Consider the following 18171-nt stretch of genomic DNA (forward strand, 5'->3'; position numbering starts at 1 on the left):
AATCCATAGTAAAGATGCACATTACTGGACTGTGTCTGCAAATGAAGTAAGCAGCATTTGTCTCCTCATCTAAGCACACCTCAGCTTTGAGGATACCACACTGGGGCTGATGACTAACTGACCAAATAAACTCTGCTAAAAGACTACATCCAGTTTTCTCTTTGTTGTGGGAGATTCCTGAACAGTGATTCAACCCCCCCCACAGCTACCTCTCAGATATCTTTGTCCTGACTCAAGCAATAAAACCTCCTAACTATTACTCCCAATTTTTCTTTTAATTCAATGCCAGTTCTGTTTCCCTCTTGCTGTCATTTAAGTGTCAGCCAGCTCTTCACTGAGGGAAATTATTAGGTGGCAGTACACAGCTCTGCTGAAGTACATCTGACATCAATCAGATACTCCATCAGATTCACTTTTCCTAACCCTGACTTCAGTGAGGTTTTGGTTTAATATCTATTACACTTAAACACAACTGGAAATGTTTAATTTTGATTTTATGAAGTTTTCCATGAGCACTGGAATAAGTGAAGCACAGTTGTGTCTGGATTTATATCTTGTGGTTGATTGACTTTGCTCTTCAACTAAGCTCTGATGGAGACTTTCCCCATGGATGAGCAATACCTTCTTCAGTCCTTGTTAGTCCTTCTGATATTTAGAAAGCTACTCCTAAAATTTCAGCAGTTTCCATAGCCTAAGCCTATATGGGACTTGTCTCTGGATTCACACTTGAATTCACATCTTTAAGATTTCTTATTGCTGAGGCTGCAACGATAGCTAACAGAAAGACAAGCCTAAAATAGCACAACCCCATAAACTTCATTCCTTTAGAAAACAAGGCCAAAATGGAACAAATTTTGCCGATCACATCAAGATGAGTGGAAGTTTTCCTTATTTTTCCTTTAAATATGAGAAGAACAAGCTGAGGAAGTTTCATTCAGGCTTATTTTGGTCTAATTCTGCCTTTAGAAGCCTCAGATTAAACAGTCCTGAGGGACAGCCACTTAAAAAGATGAACTACCCGAAGTCCAACAAAATTACATACAATTGTCTTACGGGACTTTTTTTTGACAACATGAAATGGCTTTCATCAATCAGACTCTAACTGTAAATTATCAGATAGCATTTCCTTGCAAAAAGTGATAGAGGCTCATTTTTCTTTTTAATGTTGAGGTTAGTGGTATACCATATTCACTGCTGGACTGTTTCACTGTCCTGTGACTCAATTTTGCAGTGATCAGTGCCTTTCACTTGCATGAGTGGTCTGTGGTTTTATTCTCTTGACATCAAAGATCATCTTGGCTACATTAGAGAAATAAGTTTTGAACTTGGCAAAAATAAACTGTGACAAACTCTCAGATTTTAGAAAAGATTTCTTTTAAGTTGAAGGTGACTTACAAAAAGGAGGAAAATGTTTTATGCCCTCATGTACACTTTTATAATATACAAAAAAGGGCCTAATAAGAGTTGGAGGGTTTGAGACTCTTTTTGATTAATTATTATTTAATCTCCAGCAAAATCAGCAAAGACCAGATTTTACATTTTTGGGACAAATGTAAGAAATAACATGCTTTCCTTCTTCTGTCTACTCCTTCCCTTCCTTCACATTCCAACCCCTCAGGTATACTTTACACACCAGAGAAAAACAGGTGTATAAAGGACGGTTGGAAAATTATTGCCAATCTTTTTGGTTAGTTGAGACCTGGAAAACCTCAAAGGACACTTTTTACTGGAGCCTTAATGAGTCCTCTGGAATAAGGCAAAGGAAATGGAATGGCAAAGCTTGACAGTCTTGATATTTCAGCATCAAGCATACAATCAGGACAAACATTTCTGACTACCTTTATGCCATTTGAAAGAGCCATAAGAAATCATAGAAACATTTTTCCCTTTATCAATTTAATATAACAGAAATCAGAGCTATGATGACATTTCTTGAAAATAGGCAACTATAATAAACACGTCGGCAGTACAAGACATTCATTCTGATATGCAAAGCAGCAGCAGACTCTGGAAAAGCTTTTGAAACATGAAAGTACTTCCCAGCATGTGAAAAGCAGCAAATTATTCTGTCAATATTTTAATGGTATACTTCGCTTTGAAGAGATCACCTTATGAAATGTGTGTATAGGCAAGTGCAGAATGAGATAAGTTAAAGGCCACAAGTTTTAAAGGCAGTCATTCACAAATGCTATACTCCAGAAATATAGAATAAAATACTTTCAGAGAAGGACAATGGTTCTTGTTAAAAACGAACTGAAAAATGAGGAAAAAAAAAAGAGAAGAAAAAAAAGGGTATTATTACCTGAAATGAAAAATTAGGACAGCAATAACACAGTGAAGAGGGATAAGCTACTGTGCTGAATGTTTGCTAACTTGTTTTTAGTTCCTGAAAATTGCCTGTCCCCTTCCCACAAAAAAGGGAATGAAATGCTGTGTCTGATGGGGCTGCTGTAGCAGCATCCACTGGCAATGCCTACATCTGTGTTGAACACCTGGAGCCTGCTGTAAGCAGTCATCCCCCAAATGCCAAGGCTGCCGTGGTTATGCTCAGACAGCTTCAGACCCCCTCTGAGCACATTGCTGCTACTGGGGAGAAGCTACAGGGTCACTGTAATGGGTTCTTCTCCCCAGACTGCCCTGTCTCACCTCTGGCAGTGGGGAGCAGCCCTTCTCTTTGACAAATTAGAATCCTACCTCTGACCACGGCATTGTGTCCACATCTTAACCTGATGCAGTGTGCTGAGCAGCTGTGCTGAAGAGGACACTGGTAATACCTGGGGTGAAGATCTGTGACTCCCACTCTCATTTTGAGCTGTCCCAACAATGGGAATATGACAAATACCATCCACCTCTAAATGCACGATGAGCTGCTGATCTGTCCTGACAGAGGCCTGAGCAGAGCCCTGCCATAGAGGGAGGCTCTGGCCCTCTGGTAGAAGACAGTGTGCCAACTCTGAGCTCCAAATTTCTTGTATTGAAGAAAAGAAAGCTCTCCAGGTAGGATATTTAAGGGCCTGCTCCATAAGTAGGTGCTTGAAAGTTCTAATGTTTCATGTTCCAAAGTAACTGTTCTAAGTGTCTGATTCCCAGATTATGTATTTCTTTTATAAGACCTGAAACCAGCACAGACACTGGCCAGAAGGGAAAGGAAAAATTTCTGTGCTTCCTCTGCTCACAGTATTTCATATGGTTGGGGAGAAGCAACCTCCTGAAGTCAGGGTATACAGAAATGCAGCCCTCCCACCCAAGACCACCTGAACCCTTGTTCAGATACAGATTTCACTGGCACTTCTTTCATGCAGAAAACTGATGTCATTCGGACTGTTTCTGCACCAAGCATGAGTAACTACATTACAATCTGGCTCTTCATGGCATATTCCAAAGCAGCTCTTTCATGTTTTTCTGAGAAGGGCAGTGATTCAGCATTTACATACTTTTAAGTATGTGATGTTTTTTAGGGACTCTTCAGTGTACATGAACATAGATGTTTATGAATACTTTTCTTAAATACTAAAAGAAATAGCTGCCTAAATGTTCAATTTATCTGCATAATAGTTTCTCAAGCAAAAACCTATGTTTTTTAGCCCCATAAAGACCTCAGCAATTTTTATACTTAATTTACAGGAACTAATCCTTTTAGAGACAATCAGCATCAATGCTAAACAGTCTGCAGTGATCAGGGACTTACATTTCGTAACTGAAAGTGAAGGGATGGATACCTGGCAATGGAATAGGCAAGAGAGAACAAAAGTCCCAAAATGTAACAAATCAATTATCACTTACCCTGTTCAAGCAGTATTTGCTGTCTTTCCCATAAAAGTGTTGGAGACACTTCATGTTCTGCTTGTCAACAATCTTGTTGAAGAACTCGTTGATGGTTCGCACAGAGACGGCACAGACAGCAGATCGGTTGGTTGGCTCAGAAGAGTCTGGTTTGCTTTGTGCAAAAACACCATAGAGGATATAATCATTGAGCCCAAGGCCCATTTCGTGTGCCAGAGCTGCACCAGGCTTGCTTACATAGGCAGCTTGCAAAATGTTGAATACCTCCTTTCGGATGGACCTCTTTCTTCGCTTTTCAGTAAAAATGCACTCAAGAGGCATTTCCATGTAGGAACGCATCTCTGAGTCTAAAGTGCAGAAGCGGATAATTCTAGTGTGAAAAGATTGTGAGTCAAGAGTTTCTCTCTGTACAGTCAAAAAGTAGACAAAGTGATCATTTTCAAAGGCATGGACATACTTAATGGGATACGAGTCACGGAACTGAGGGAGGATATCTATATAGGAGTGATCTGTGAGAAACTCAAAACCATCCTGTGTTTCTTTTAATCTTCTAACTGATATTGAATGCAGCATACGGGGAGGTTGAAATGTAGATGTCACAGTATTTCCAACAAAGAAGTTGACAAACCTATCTTTTTCGGTCACCAAAACTTTGGTTCCTAAAGTGCTAACAACACAATCAGGACAGTTATCCGCTTCTCCATCTGCCTGGGGTGAGTACATGCAGTGCACCTCGCTTTCAATGTCAGCAGGGTTGTCAGGGTGAATGATGTGACGGTGGCAGATGCCTCCGGACACACTTCCACAGCTAATGAGCTGATCATCATAATAAGTTTCTAAAAGCAATGCCATGTTGACGTTATCCTTCCATATGCTGTTAGATAAATTGGCTTTATCTCGGCAGTCTTCACATGGCGCACAGTCAGGGTTCTCCAAAACAGGCCCAGTCTTGTACACAGAAACGTTCTGGAGAGTTTCATTTAGTACATAAATCTTATTGACTGCTCCAATATAAACATGATGTTTGTATAAAACTACATTCTGAATTGGTGTGTCTGCAATGAAGTTAGGAAGATCATATTTTACACCAAGATTCATCTCTGATTTTTTAGCTGCTTCTTTGCATTGTCCATGGCTCCTCTGCAGCAAGGCAAACAGGAATACGATAAACCCAGAGGCATATGCAGTAAAAGGCTTCATTGTCAGAGATCTAATCTGTCAAAATATATTTAATGGAAAAACTGGTTATATTTTATATACTAAACTGTCAGTTTATCAGACAACAGAAATCCACTTCTAGGCTGCATGTAGTAGCTGAACTATTTCAGTTTAAGAAGTGTTGCAATCTTGCTTAGTGTCATAATAGCTGTGCTAGAAATGGCTACAATCACTGTTCTTTGTGGGTACGCATTTCACCCCCTTTAGAACAATTCACAGAAAGATGTTCTTATGATGAATTTCTCAAGACCACTTGGCATGCTGTAGAGCAGCAGAAGAGAGAGGACTGCTTCCACAATAGCATTAAACCATATGACTGATACGGTTTAGAACAGGATGGTGTACACATAGCTGAAAGCAAAACTGGCCAGGTCACTTAGGACACAACAGCACACAAAGGAGTTGGAGCACTTCAGTGTGTGGATATAAGATATTTGTCAAATTCTCAAGGGGCTAAACAGGTTCCTAGCACAGCTAGATCAAAAGTAAGAAATAGAAAAGACATGAAACAATGTGAAGATCTGAGCTGGAGCAGATTTATATTCTGTTAATATTTTTGACTAACCAAGGAAGAGACACTTCTCCACCGGACCAAAGGAGGAAACCCCTCTCTCTCCCTCCAGCTCCCCAAATCGCTGTCTTTCATAAAAGCCCAGTTTGGAAAAAAGAATGCCTTTTTTAAGCCAGCCCTACTTCTTGGAATAGTCATTCTCCCTAGTGTTGACAAGGCTTTGTAATGTATTATTAGAATATTTTATGCATCATGTGGTGCTTGGCATGTGCAAGCTTTATTTTAGGCCCTGTACCACAGCAGTAAGTCACTCTGGTGAGGCTTACAAGACACAGGCATATCACTGTATTGTAAACAAAGGGCTATCAAGTGACCTACAGCCATTAACTGATGAAATCAAACCACCTAGCACTTCTCTCTTTGTTTTACATCTCCACACAGTTGTTTGATGTGGCTTGAAAAACCGAAGGCAGATGACTTGTGTGATATTTCACCCCTTGAAAGATCAGTGAAATGAACTGTGGTTACGAGCGTTTCAGTGCAGTATCCACACTATGCCCTGTCACACCAGATATTTTCTGTCAACATCATGACACAGTTGCTAAGCCAAATTTAGCTTCTTCATGGAGAAAACAATTAGGCATTCTACCAGCAATATGATCACATACTTTGGGAAAATCCCTCTAGTTTAACTATAGTTAGGCAATTGCTTCTAGTCAAGTATTGCTTGTGACCACTGAGAGAATTTAAAATAGATGACTTTGAAAATTACAAACTAAATAATAGGAATCTGTACCAACTTTTTATTTCATTAGCACTTTATGCAAAATGAAAATATGACTATAGACCAGAGCTGATTCAGCTGTGTATAAATCTAGTGTTTTCACTAGATTGGTTAAAACAATCCATCAATAGTTCTTGTGGTGCTTTATTTCAGTGTCCACTGAATTCTTTCTGTGGTTTATTTCTTTAATTACACAAAATAATAGGTTTTGGAAACTAATTGTTTTTCCTCCCTGTTATCTGATAAGAATCATGATCAAGAGTTGGGATAAAAAATCAAACACAGAAACACAGGCTATTTGCAAGTATTAGCTGGTAAAAACAAGTCACACATCTTATTGAGACATAAACATCTTTCTTCAAATCAGTAACATTTTTCTGATATTAATTAGTGATAACAGAATCCTGGAAACAAATCTAGCCTGGATTTACATTTGAAAGAAAAAGAAAAAAAGAACAAGGATATTGCTGTAATTAGAAAATAGTCTCGGTACACAAACTGCTGACCTCCATATTGTATAGGGCAGGAAACTGTCTTCTCATCCTCTGTAACATCTTGCTGTCGTGAAATTTTTCCTGCTCTGTGCTGGGACGGAACCAAGAGCTTTCAAAGTTTGTGTAAAACACCCAGAAGTCACACATGATCCAAGAACAATCGTGTTGACATTCCTGCCTGGCCAGTGCCAAATGAAGTCCCAGCACTGGGAGAAGTGGGAGCCTGGTCTGACTGTTTGCCTCTTTTCAAGCAGTACTTCCACCCAAGAAACTGCTGAAACTTATGCATTCCTGCAGATTCACTTGTGATGAGTCTACATGTTCTGACAAATACTAGGTTATGCAGAAAATTCCAAAAGTGCCCTATTTCTGACACCAGGCAGAGGTAGGTACATTGTTTACTGCAGTAAGTTTAAACCCACTTAACAGAGGCAGCCCTGCAGTGGAGAGAGAAAGCAATGGGTGGGACAAGAGTTGCATGAAGATGAGGCTGATTGACCACCAACACAAGAAAAAAAGATGGACAGAAGGTTACTTGACAGGCACTTTATTTGTTGCAGTATACTCTGTGCTATGGTCTTGTTTTAATGGTCCCAAATAGATTTCCCATCCAATATGTCCCTCAGTATTACAATCCTCCCTATTCTTCCAGTGTCTGAAAAAGAGAATCCCTGGTAGTCCAACAACCAGTACCATAGTGCACTGAAGGGGTATTTAGAGCCATAAGTGCTATCTGACATATTCTTTCACTCCAACCATATTTTGGGATATGAGGCCAATATCCTCAGATAGTCTGATCTGCCTACACTGAGTAAAACACCACTGATTTCAATCTATGCTCTGCAGACCAAAAATTCCACCTTAGACTCCTTTAGCAAGTGAGTCTGGAATGGAAAATTTAACAGTAAGAACAAAGGTGGGATTCAGTGTGATTTAAAGGATGCCAGGAATAATAGGTACTTTATTTTACCACTACAGGAAGGAAAATATGAGCAATAAATGAAAACTAAGTAATCTTTTCTCTTCTATTTAAGTCTCATTATAGTGCTTTCCTTTGTATACTTTTGAGATGTTTCAATCATCCTCCAAGACAGAAATCGGCTTATTCCCACCTATGGGAAGCTCTGGCTCAGATTTATGGGCAGCTCTTTAGGGAATATGTTTCTCCACAGTCTGTGTCTCCAGCACACTGTGAATCTTCTCTCAAGGTGCCTGGTACCAGAAGGAACATGCCCTATGCTGAGACATTTATAGCTTAAGGAGAACATAGGAATCATGGCAAGAGTAATGTGCACTTCACATGCTGCCTCTTACTCAGAGTCTTATGCCATTTGGTGTCTCTTTTCATGTGCACCTGGCCCAGGTGTTTTCTATATTCCTCAGGTCACTGCAAATACACTTCACCAGAATACATCCTGAAGAAGCAGAGACATTTTGGTGAATTAAAAATTCAGTCTTTCATCTCTTCAAAGGTCCAATAGCTCTCCTTAACCTACACTCAAATGTAATTTGTTGAACTTCAAGAATTTTGATTAATTAGAACCATAATATTTGTGCTATAGCTCAAAGAACTAGCTGCAGACTATCAGTTGCAGAAAGAAAACAAGGGAACCTTTTGTTTCTCTACTTGGTTTGAATGACGGATGCTCTTCAATCTTTTGTGACCTTCCTGTGACATGTGTGTGTCCTTCATGTGTCTACACATGACTTGTAAGCTTTGGCCTGTGATAGCTAGCAGTGAGCAACAGCTGTGCATGGATTATTTCTTTTGTAAGAGGTATTTTCAAAGCCAGTGTCATGATGTGCTCATTTTTCCATCCCTCATCAGATAGTAGCCAGTAAAACCAATGAGAAAATAGATTTTGGTTAACCATTGTAAATGGCTGGTAATGATGTGTCATATTAGCGTGATTGCTATGGTTGGTGCTTTGAGTGTTTTTGTACCATTAACAGTTTCCCAATGGCAATCTTCTTCCTACAAGATTCATTCCCTCTAATTATGACTTGGGTGATAATCTGTAAATACTGAACATCATGTCTCTCCTTCGCACTGTTTGCAACTGTACTGACAAGTCAGGCCTGGCTTATTGTGGAATATGTTCAAGCTGGCATATGCAAGGATGCCAGAAAACACAGCCATGCTTGTTTGCCTTTCTCTCATTTCAGAAAATTTGGTCCCATTTATCTCTAATCACAAGCACTCTATGGATCTACACAAGCTCAGACAACATGCTGACATGAAAGCATTTTGTAGGTTGTTTGGTGCATCTAATTTTTCTTTGCTTTATTACAGAAAAGGAAATGACAGGATCCTCTATCCCACAGAGAGCGTGTTTGTACAAGAACATATTTAGTCCTCAGACAGGTCATTTCAGGTTAGGCAACAGCAGAGCCATGTTAATTCGTGTTTCTAAAACTCTATTGTCAGCAAATTGTAGCCTTTCCCCCTCTTTAAAGTTGATAGTATGGTTTCATACTTTTTCCAGTGGGAGAGTACATCTTGTTACTTTGGTCTCTGACAGAGTTGAGGTGGCAAATTTATACAGAATAACCCTAGTGACTACCCCTCCTGAGACTTCAGTTTGCTTTGCTATTTTGGACTAAAATCTGTGCCAGTGCAGGACCTGATTCCCTGTGGTTCAGAGGCTGTGCCATGGAGAGACAGTATCATCATTTAAGAGGACAGGGAAAATGAGAGGGGGTGATAACAGCTCCATTCATCCAACTTTTATCAGTTGTTGCAAATCTGTCACAGCCCTAGCATGAGCTTCAACAGATTAATCTTGCAATGGATGTGTCTTCATCAGACTTTTCAATTAACCAACTGCATCTATACACAAGGTTGATTACATGTAAAACACTTAGTGAGGATAACCTGTTTTCTAAGTTCAGAGGTAAAAAAATTGGTTTTAAATCTGAACTTAGTTACCTTAAGACATCAGAGAGAGAACAAGGAAATTGAGTAACTCAGCAGCAAACATACAAATTATCCCCGAGTTGAATTCAAATGGCTAATCTGAGATAAAATTTACGTTCCTGTGTCTTCAGTGCTATTTCAGCTCTAAGTTAGGTCACTCATCCTCACTAGGGTGGCAACATAATTTTTCCTACAGCACGGTATGCACTCTAGCACAATTCATTTTTCCAGTGTATAGAATCAAACTTATTAGCAGTGATTTGGGTCATAAATTCATTCATAGCAGAGGAGCTGGGAGGTTTCTATGCTATTCCAAGAGGTGTGTGTGCATGCAGATGGCTGATGAGAAAGAACTGTTGGGCAGGGCACAGTCTAGGCAATTGCTGGAGGATCTACCATTAACTAAACACTCTACGTAAACAGTGCAGTCATGTGTGTCAGAAGAAATTGTTTTCATTAGCTGTTCAACTGATCTGTAATCCTTTCCTTACAATATTCAAACATATAAAAATGAATTTAAATTATACCTGCATAAAACACGCCCTTTAATATACATAGTCCATTACTGGGTCCAATATACCATTCTAATTCACAGCAGCTATCAAAAGATGCATTTTTGTTGTATAGAACATTTATTTTTTTGCAGGCTTTAAACCACAAGAACACTAATCTAGCCTTTGCAGTGGAGAAAATTCTATTCTTGCACTCATTTGGTATTTTTTTTGACGTATCCTGCAGTGCAGTAGTGTATATTATTTGAAACTTACTTCAGAACTTAACATCCTAAAGCAAACTCACGTCATGGGTCTCTAGCACAACTGGATTTATTTAATCATTTTTTGTTGTGATGAGCTACAATGGCCCTTCTGGTTCTTTTGTAATGAACTTCAGCAAACACTCACTGATACATTACAAATGAGTGGAACAGATCATGAGCTATATGTTGCTCAAAAAGATTAATTTAATAGGTGGAATACAGCATTTCTTGCAACTGAGAGAAATTTCTCTGAGGATGTAGTACTCATTTTAAGGGCTGAAGAATCAATTCCACAAAGAACATGGACTCAAAATTCAAAATAGACGTAGAATAACTGAAGGCTAGGGAGGAAATACTCCAAATATGGTAGAATCTTCACTGTTTCTTCATGCTTATATTTGCAGATAGATTTGGATCTTTAAATAGAAGAGGAAAGTTTTCCACATCTGGATGATAAGGATGGAAAGATTTTTTTAAGAACCGATGTATTGTTTAGCAGTAAGAGGAAAATAAAAGCAAACTCTGAACAACATAATTGTTCCATCCTATTCATCTGAAATGCAAGTCAGCAACTGTGGAACTTCAGTAAGAAAATAACTGTGATGTTACTGTGGCTCTTTATCATTACAATTGAAGTAAAATAAACCTAGTTCAAGCATAGACTTAAACTTGGTATCTGCAGAAAATAATTCAGCCTGACAATTGACATATGAATGTCGTACTCAGTCCAAAGGTTCAGTACAAGTACAAAAAGATTTATGTGTGTGAGTAGAGTAACATGCTATGCTTGGTATAATACATGTCATGACTAATAACACAAGGCAGAGCTGGTCTTCTGGTTCAGGCTAGTGCACATGGAGATATTTGGGGGTCACTTCAAATTTTTTCATGTTTGAAAACAGACTAATTAATCTCTTACTTATTTTCATCACATATACCAAGCAAAGGCCTTTATCAACTTCTAGTGAGTTGAAATAAATGCAGATACACCCGGGTGGACTGAGGAAATCACGCAAGCTCAGGTAAAGATATAAGTCTTTGTTTCTGATGTGATCAAAACACGTTATAGTACAAGAAAGCAACTTACTTGCATTTCTGAGTTGACCCTGCTGATCAATTTTATTGCATGAGTCTGAACATTTTGTGGCTATCTATACTGAATGGGGACAGTGCAACTTCCTTGGAATGCTGTTCCTCCTTTTGTAAAGAGGCAAGCTGGAGAACCTGGCTACAAGCAGTTTTAGCTCAATTCCCTCAACTAGTCTCAGCACTTAGATTTGCTACTTTATGTTTTATGGTTATAACATCTATCTACCTGAATTCTTGTATTGAAATGCAGAGCATATTTTGGAAGCTTTTCCTGTCTTGTAAAGCTAAGAGCCTTCCATACTGTGATAATTAAAGAAATGGCATGGGTCATAAAAATGAAAAAGATTGAAAAGGCAAATAGTCATGAGTAACCAAGACAGCATACAGATTTGATCTAAATGTTCTAACAGCAATTATGAATGATCTTGATGCAGGACATTTCCTGCAGTTTAATTGTCATTTGCTGCTAATGGTCCTTAGGAGTCCCTGAGATAATAACTCTTCACAGCCAAACATTTATCTCTTAAAAAAAAAAAGTTCTATATGTCAATAGATACAGATGGTAAGGTATATTATATGATATACAGTAACTACCAAAGTAGTGATGATAAGGTGTATTTTATTAGAATGGTACCAGTTGATCTACAAGCCCACGAAATTACCAAGTTTCCTTTTAATGTCATAGTAAATATAATAATATCAGCAAATAGAATCCAAGAAGTCCCTGAATTCTTCCAAGGTGTGGTACAGATACCTAGGATACGAAGCAAAATAAATTGCACTGGCTCTGTTCTTTCCTCTGAAAGAGCTGGCAGGACGGTGTCAGGCAGCAGCTTTCTGCTTCATGGGCATACATAAAGCATGCCACTGTGTCCCATGACTTCACCCTTCTTAGTTAATGTGTCTCCAAGAGCCACAAGGCAAATTAGCAACAAAACTTAGGGTCAAGGATTCCCAAAATGTTGCTGATGCCTTGCTTGATATACAGCTTGTTAAGCTGAGATGTCATGGTCAAACTGTGAAACTGTGCAGGGTCCTAGCAAGATCAGCACATCTGTATGACTGAGTTGGGCTCACAGATTTGGAGAGCTGGCCCAAAGACTGGAATGAGACCCTCAGTTCTCCTTTACTCAGCCTGCTGGGGGTAGCTTACCTAGGGAAAGGAAAAACCAAGAAAAAGTGTTGCTTGTGGGCCTGCGTCAGCACTGTACAGAGGACTTTAAGTTGCCTCCAAGTCATCTTGCATCTAAGAACTTTTGTGGGGCTGCTGAACTGGTCTGGCCTGGCACAATCCATTAGGCTGTTGCTGTGTTGGGCTGATACTGTGCATGTATATTTAGTGCTGGAAAGCAGACTGCACTCCTTCCATGCTCAAGCTGGCCCCACAACGTACAACCATGATTGTGTAATGCTGTGTTTGAGATAATCAGCCCTGCCAAACACAAACCACCTCTATGCAAAGCTTTGGTGGTCTTTGCCCCAGTGAAAATGTGGTGCAAACACTCAAAACAGCTACAAACAAAACTGAACTGGCTATGTCTGTAAATTTGCTAGCAAAAGCACTGGGGTCTTTATTTATGCCTCAGCTTCATACATTATCCGATACCAAAGTTAATAACCTGATGGTCTACTTAGCTTCATAGCAGCTTTTTGATAATCAAACAGGAACAATGTCAAGGATAGTGTTCATTTCCCTTCTGTGTTTGGTTAGGAGGTTATGACCTTTTCTTTTTAATGCTGACCTCGCTTTTGTCACTGTAAGTTTATGTTATTGCAGTGCACTTTAACTGATGCCCTACTTTCACTCAGTTTAGAAATGGAGTTAATGACGACTCCTTGGCATGACTGCTGCCTTGCTGTGAACCTGTGATTCATGATTGCCTTCCAAGGACTTTACGGTATTGGCATTCATAAATCCCCAAATGGCCTGGGACCACCCTATCTGACATCCTGGCTCACACCTGAGGCAACAGTGTCACAGCTGCAATCAGGAGAGTGGCTGATCTGTAGCAGCCTCAGCTCCCTTTTATTTTTGGCAGATGTCCCTCAGCAAGGGTCCGTCAGCCACAGTTTTTATTTTGAAATATTGTGTTGACCTTCAGAAGATGCTGAAAAGCTCAATAGTTTTAAGGAGTTCAGGGATGGCTGAGAAGTCTGAGTTTTCTCATGCTAATGGGATCCTTTTTGCGTGTGTTTATTTCTGAAAAGATTTTTCAGCTGGTTCATTTACTTTCTTTAAGCCTGTCCTCTCCCCTCATTTGGAGAGACCTGGGAAGCTTAAATGTGGAACTGCTGCTCTTCAGAGGTTCTCATTTATATGGGGCCAGAATGAGGTTTTGGACTTCTTCAGACCCTGGAATGCTTCCTTTGGAAATCTGGAGCCAGATTCAAGGAGTCTGTGAGATATGCGAAGAGGCTGTTTCCAAACTTCAGAGGGTATTTAACTTCCTCAGAAGGGTGAAATGAGGATAATGAATCCATTCTTACAAAACACCTCCAAAACACCAAAGGCTTACTGCTGGTGTTTACTACACACATAGCACAGAAAGGCTGAGCTATAGGGTGGTGCCTGCCATAAAGGGGATGATTTAAAACCATGGTCCTCATCCCTGCATGAACAGGCTGGCCAAAGGTATAAATCTGGGACCAGGGCTAGGCTCTGCTGCTTTTGCCCCCTGCCCTCTCTCTGCAGCCTCTGCCTGCACTCTCCTGCCCTTTTGCCATGGGATCCAGCAATCCACCACCCCAAGGCCATTCCTCACTCTCCTCCTCCTCTTCCCATCCTGGCAGGAAGATGTATATAGTGGAATGTGAGTCCTCCTAGGCAAAGCTGTCCTGATACTTTGGAGCTAAGCCAGCTGGGATGAAGAGAGAGGACGGCGTGTGGTGCTGGAGGCTGCCTGTCATCAGCAGGACCTGTGCCTGGCTCCATCCTGTCTGGGCACTGCAAAGGAGCTTGGCTGGGAGCTGTAACCTAGCCAGGACTGAGAGTCTCTTACTACCCCGCCTTCTCTTCCAGAACTCCAGCTCAGGTGAGATCCGGGAATATTCAGCACAAAATGCAGATACTGGTTAATCTAAGCACCTGAGAGCTTTGTGACCAGTGAGTGTTAGCTTTTTAGATCTGTTTGTTGGACTTGTGTCCTGAACTCACTCTAGACCCCATTTTAGATGCCAAAGCAGCCTCTCTGGCTCTTCCTCATAATATTAAGCTTGATCTGTTTATCCAAAAGGAAAATAAAATGACAGTGGTAAAATTGGAAATTGGTCAGTCAATGTATGTTTTTAATTTAGGATTTTGTAGTGAAACAACTGCTCCTGAGCATGATGTTTTACTGAACATTTGATATTTAATTCAATGTTTTGGGCATTGAACAAAGGTCACTGTCATTTAGCAGGAACATTTTCTTTTACATCCCTGCTCCTACTAAAAATATTCAAATTAGAATGTATTACTTATTAGCACCATGTATGTTCTGGTCAGACAAAAAATATGGACTACTTGTGATTCATAATTACTCACTTAAGCACTTTAAATTTGAACAAGGTACAGATGGACAGATCTCAACTCTTACGCACCTGGGTTTCATGCACAAACCTGGTTTTGGACCTAAGTTATGTCAAGATAAGCTACATTCCTTCACTGTGAAGCCATCATCTTTTCCAAGACTTGACTCCACAGTCTCTATGCAAACATTACTCTCATTGATTCCTGTGATAGTTGAGCTGACTAAGGACTAGAGAACAGGGTGCTTAAAAGAGGCTGAAATAAGATCTGTGTCAATGACAGAATTTCAATACTACCTCATTTAAAATGAGCAATAGACAATACAGGGTAAATACTGAGAGGTAGAAGACATAACAGAAATGATAGGTGCAGAAGAGTAAATCTTTAAAATCTTATATATTGTTAATGAAGATAATAATTACTCTTTACAGAAAGGCTGAATTAACCAACGCTGCATTTCTAAGTAACTAGCTAATGGACACAGACATTATCTTTCCATAAGTCTTTGAAATCCCTATAAACCATGAGTAGTCAAATATTTGACTGATGGGCTTTTACCCCTGCTAATAGCATGTGATGGTGGTCTCGGTAAATAACATAACTTTAGATTTCCCTTTTGCAGCTGAGGAAGGGGTACTTTCTTATTTTTAAGCCACCTCTTATTGCTCCCCACTGCTTCCTGAAAGGCTTTTTGTACTGTGAAAACAATTCACTGGTTGTTACCTTACTTTTGTGCCCTGAAGGGGATTTTGGGCGCACATACTCTGCACAGATAAGGAGGGACCTCTCCCACTGCAGTCAGGGGAACTTTTAAGCCATTCCTGCTTACCTGCAGACAGAGGTTGGCCCAGCTTGTGTTTCACTTACAAAACAATTGTGGCATTATTTGCATAAAAAAAGTTCTTTCAAAGCATGTTATATGAAAGCTTCTCAATTTGAAAACAAACAGAAACACAACTCAGCCATCTTCAGGAAGCAGCAAAGTTCTCTGAGCCCTACCCCAGCTGATTTTATCATGGCAGCTTACATCTGAAGAAGAACAAATTCATACTTATTTTTGTAAACATGTTTTCAGAAGGAAGGAAAGAAAACTCCAAAGACCTGGAAAACAGGCCTTCTAACATATAATGACCACACAAGGTGCTTTCACTTTCTTTAGCTCTGCATGCAAATCATGGGCTTCAGTTCTGCAGTTAGAATGTAATTAATGTTCATTGTGATTTCATGTACGCTTGTGCTGATTTTACTTACCTTCTGTCTGGCTCTCACCTCTCTCAACTTCTATCAGAATGTTCTGCATTCAGAACACCTGCGCTCATGTAGCCTTCCATGGTCGACCAGGTTGTTGTTGGTTAAGGTCTTTTTGAATATAACCAGGAGAAGGAGAGAATCATCCCTTTCTCACATATTACTTGCCTTGCAATCCCTCTCTTTTGTATACATGAGGTCGGGATAAAAAAGACAAAAACCAAATGGAATCTGATAGAAACTTACAGTAAGGTTCCCGTGCTAGATTCAATAGGATTTTCCCATTGTGGACATTTATAATGGAGAGCTAACAAGATCTTGAAAATATCACAGGAGAGGACATTCCCAGGAAAGAAGCTATTTAATCCTCTGAGAAGAAAAAAAGGACACAGTGAAATGTTGCCACCGTGTCATGTACTCTGGTAATCTGTTTTAAGGCAAATGTTTGCAATACCAGGAAAAACACACATTTGGGAATTTCAGATTTCAGATACAATAGGCTTAATAAACCCTAAATACTAGGAAATGAAGAAATCAAAGTAAAGCCAAAAGACACAATACACATCTGGGTCCTCTGTCTGTTTTCAGCTCTTGCATAGTTTCCACTGAAGGTGATAGAATTTACACCCTGAGTTTAAAGGCACCTACATCCTGGGAAACACCCCCATTCAGTATTTGGAAGTGCTGCAAACACACACAGTGATAAAACTCATTATCATGCAGCATTCCATCCTTGAACATGTATAGGAAGGCAAAAGCAAAGTGTTTAAAGTCTTCTTTCACCAAAGCTTTCTTTTCTTCATCAGAAGAGTTAAACAACAGTTAAGATAGTTTTCAATCATCTGCTGCAAGCTAAATTGCATCTTCAAATATGAACAACATTTTTCACTCAACTGAATGGATGGTAAATACATTTTTTAGGGTGAAATTTGGATTATTTTCTCTGATGCAGAACTGCTTTATCACACATTGGCTCACTGCTTACTGGAGCCCATTACTGTTTGCATTCTACCTACTCTTTAAACGATTATTAATATTGGAATTTTTTCTTTTACTTCAGCTTTGGGCATTTGTAAGAATGATATTGAATACTGAGTATTACCGAGAAATATTTTCCCTCAGGAAAAATATTGGCCTCTAATCCGAAGAGCAGAAGCAATAAACCTAAAGAATTTAAGGAAAGGTTTTATAGGACAGCTACATATAACATGCAAAATTAGTACCCCCTCTCTAGGAGGGTAGATGGGAAAACGGAATATAACTAAATTAATTAATTTAACATTTTCAATGACATCAGAAGAGGGTAATTAATCAACTTTTAACTTTTTTAATTCAACTACCAACACCTCTCACTGTCTTCAGCAAAGCTGCCTCACTCTTTTATCCTACTTTCCCAGACCTAACAGAATCTGATATATTTGGAAGAAACGATACGTGAAAATATATATAATAATACCCAGATAATAACACCCAAAACAGATATTGGGATACATAATAGCAACAGATAAAAAGGACATAATTCCTATAACACAAATCCCAACACAATTTTGAATGTAGAACTGTCTCAAAGACAGAGAGCAATCCAAACAAAGATAGAGAGCAATCCAAACCTGAGTTACCCCAGCATATATCTAAGAAAAATGAAGCTTGTGGAGTTATTTCAGTTTGTTCTTTTCTAGTCGTGCTTTGGACAATCCACAGATTTGGGACTTTTTCTCTGGGCCTACTTGGAATGCTGAGCTTATTTGGAAACTTGCTACTTTTATCCTCACAGGATCATCCGTGATGTGGGTGTGTAGGGGGGAAGAAGCAAATGCATCCCAATGTATTAATAAATATCTTTGATGGTCCTAAAATTCTGG

General features: G+C 39.4%; 1 protein-coding gene across 1 annotated transcript in view; it reads right to left on the minus strand.

Moving 5' to 3' along the window:
- MET (MET proto-oncogene, receptor tyrosine kinase) overlaps window positions 1-4986 on the minus strand; it is a 65948-nt gene extending 60962 nt beyond the window's left edge. The window contains exon 1 of the mRNA XM_062491077.1: window positions 3784-4986. Coding sequence (XP_062347061.1) covers window positions 3784-4983 — 1200 coding nt within the window. The 5' untranslated portion in view covers window positions 4984-4986. The remainder of the gene's footprint in view (window positions 1-3783) is intronic.
- Between the last annotated feature and the right edge of the window lie 13185 nt (window positions 4987-18171).

Source organism: Cinclus cinclus, chromosome 4 (assembly GCF_963662255.1).
Source record: "Cinclus cinclus chromosome 4, bCinCin1.1, whole genome shotgun sequence".
In the NCBI taxonomy this organism is placed as follows: domain Eukaryota; kingdom Metazoa; phylum Chordata; class Aves; order Passeriformes; family Cinclidae; genus Cinclus; species Cinclus cinclus.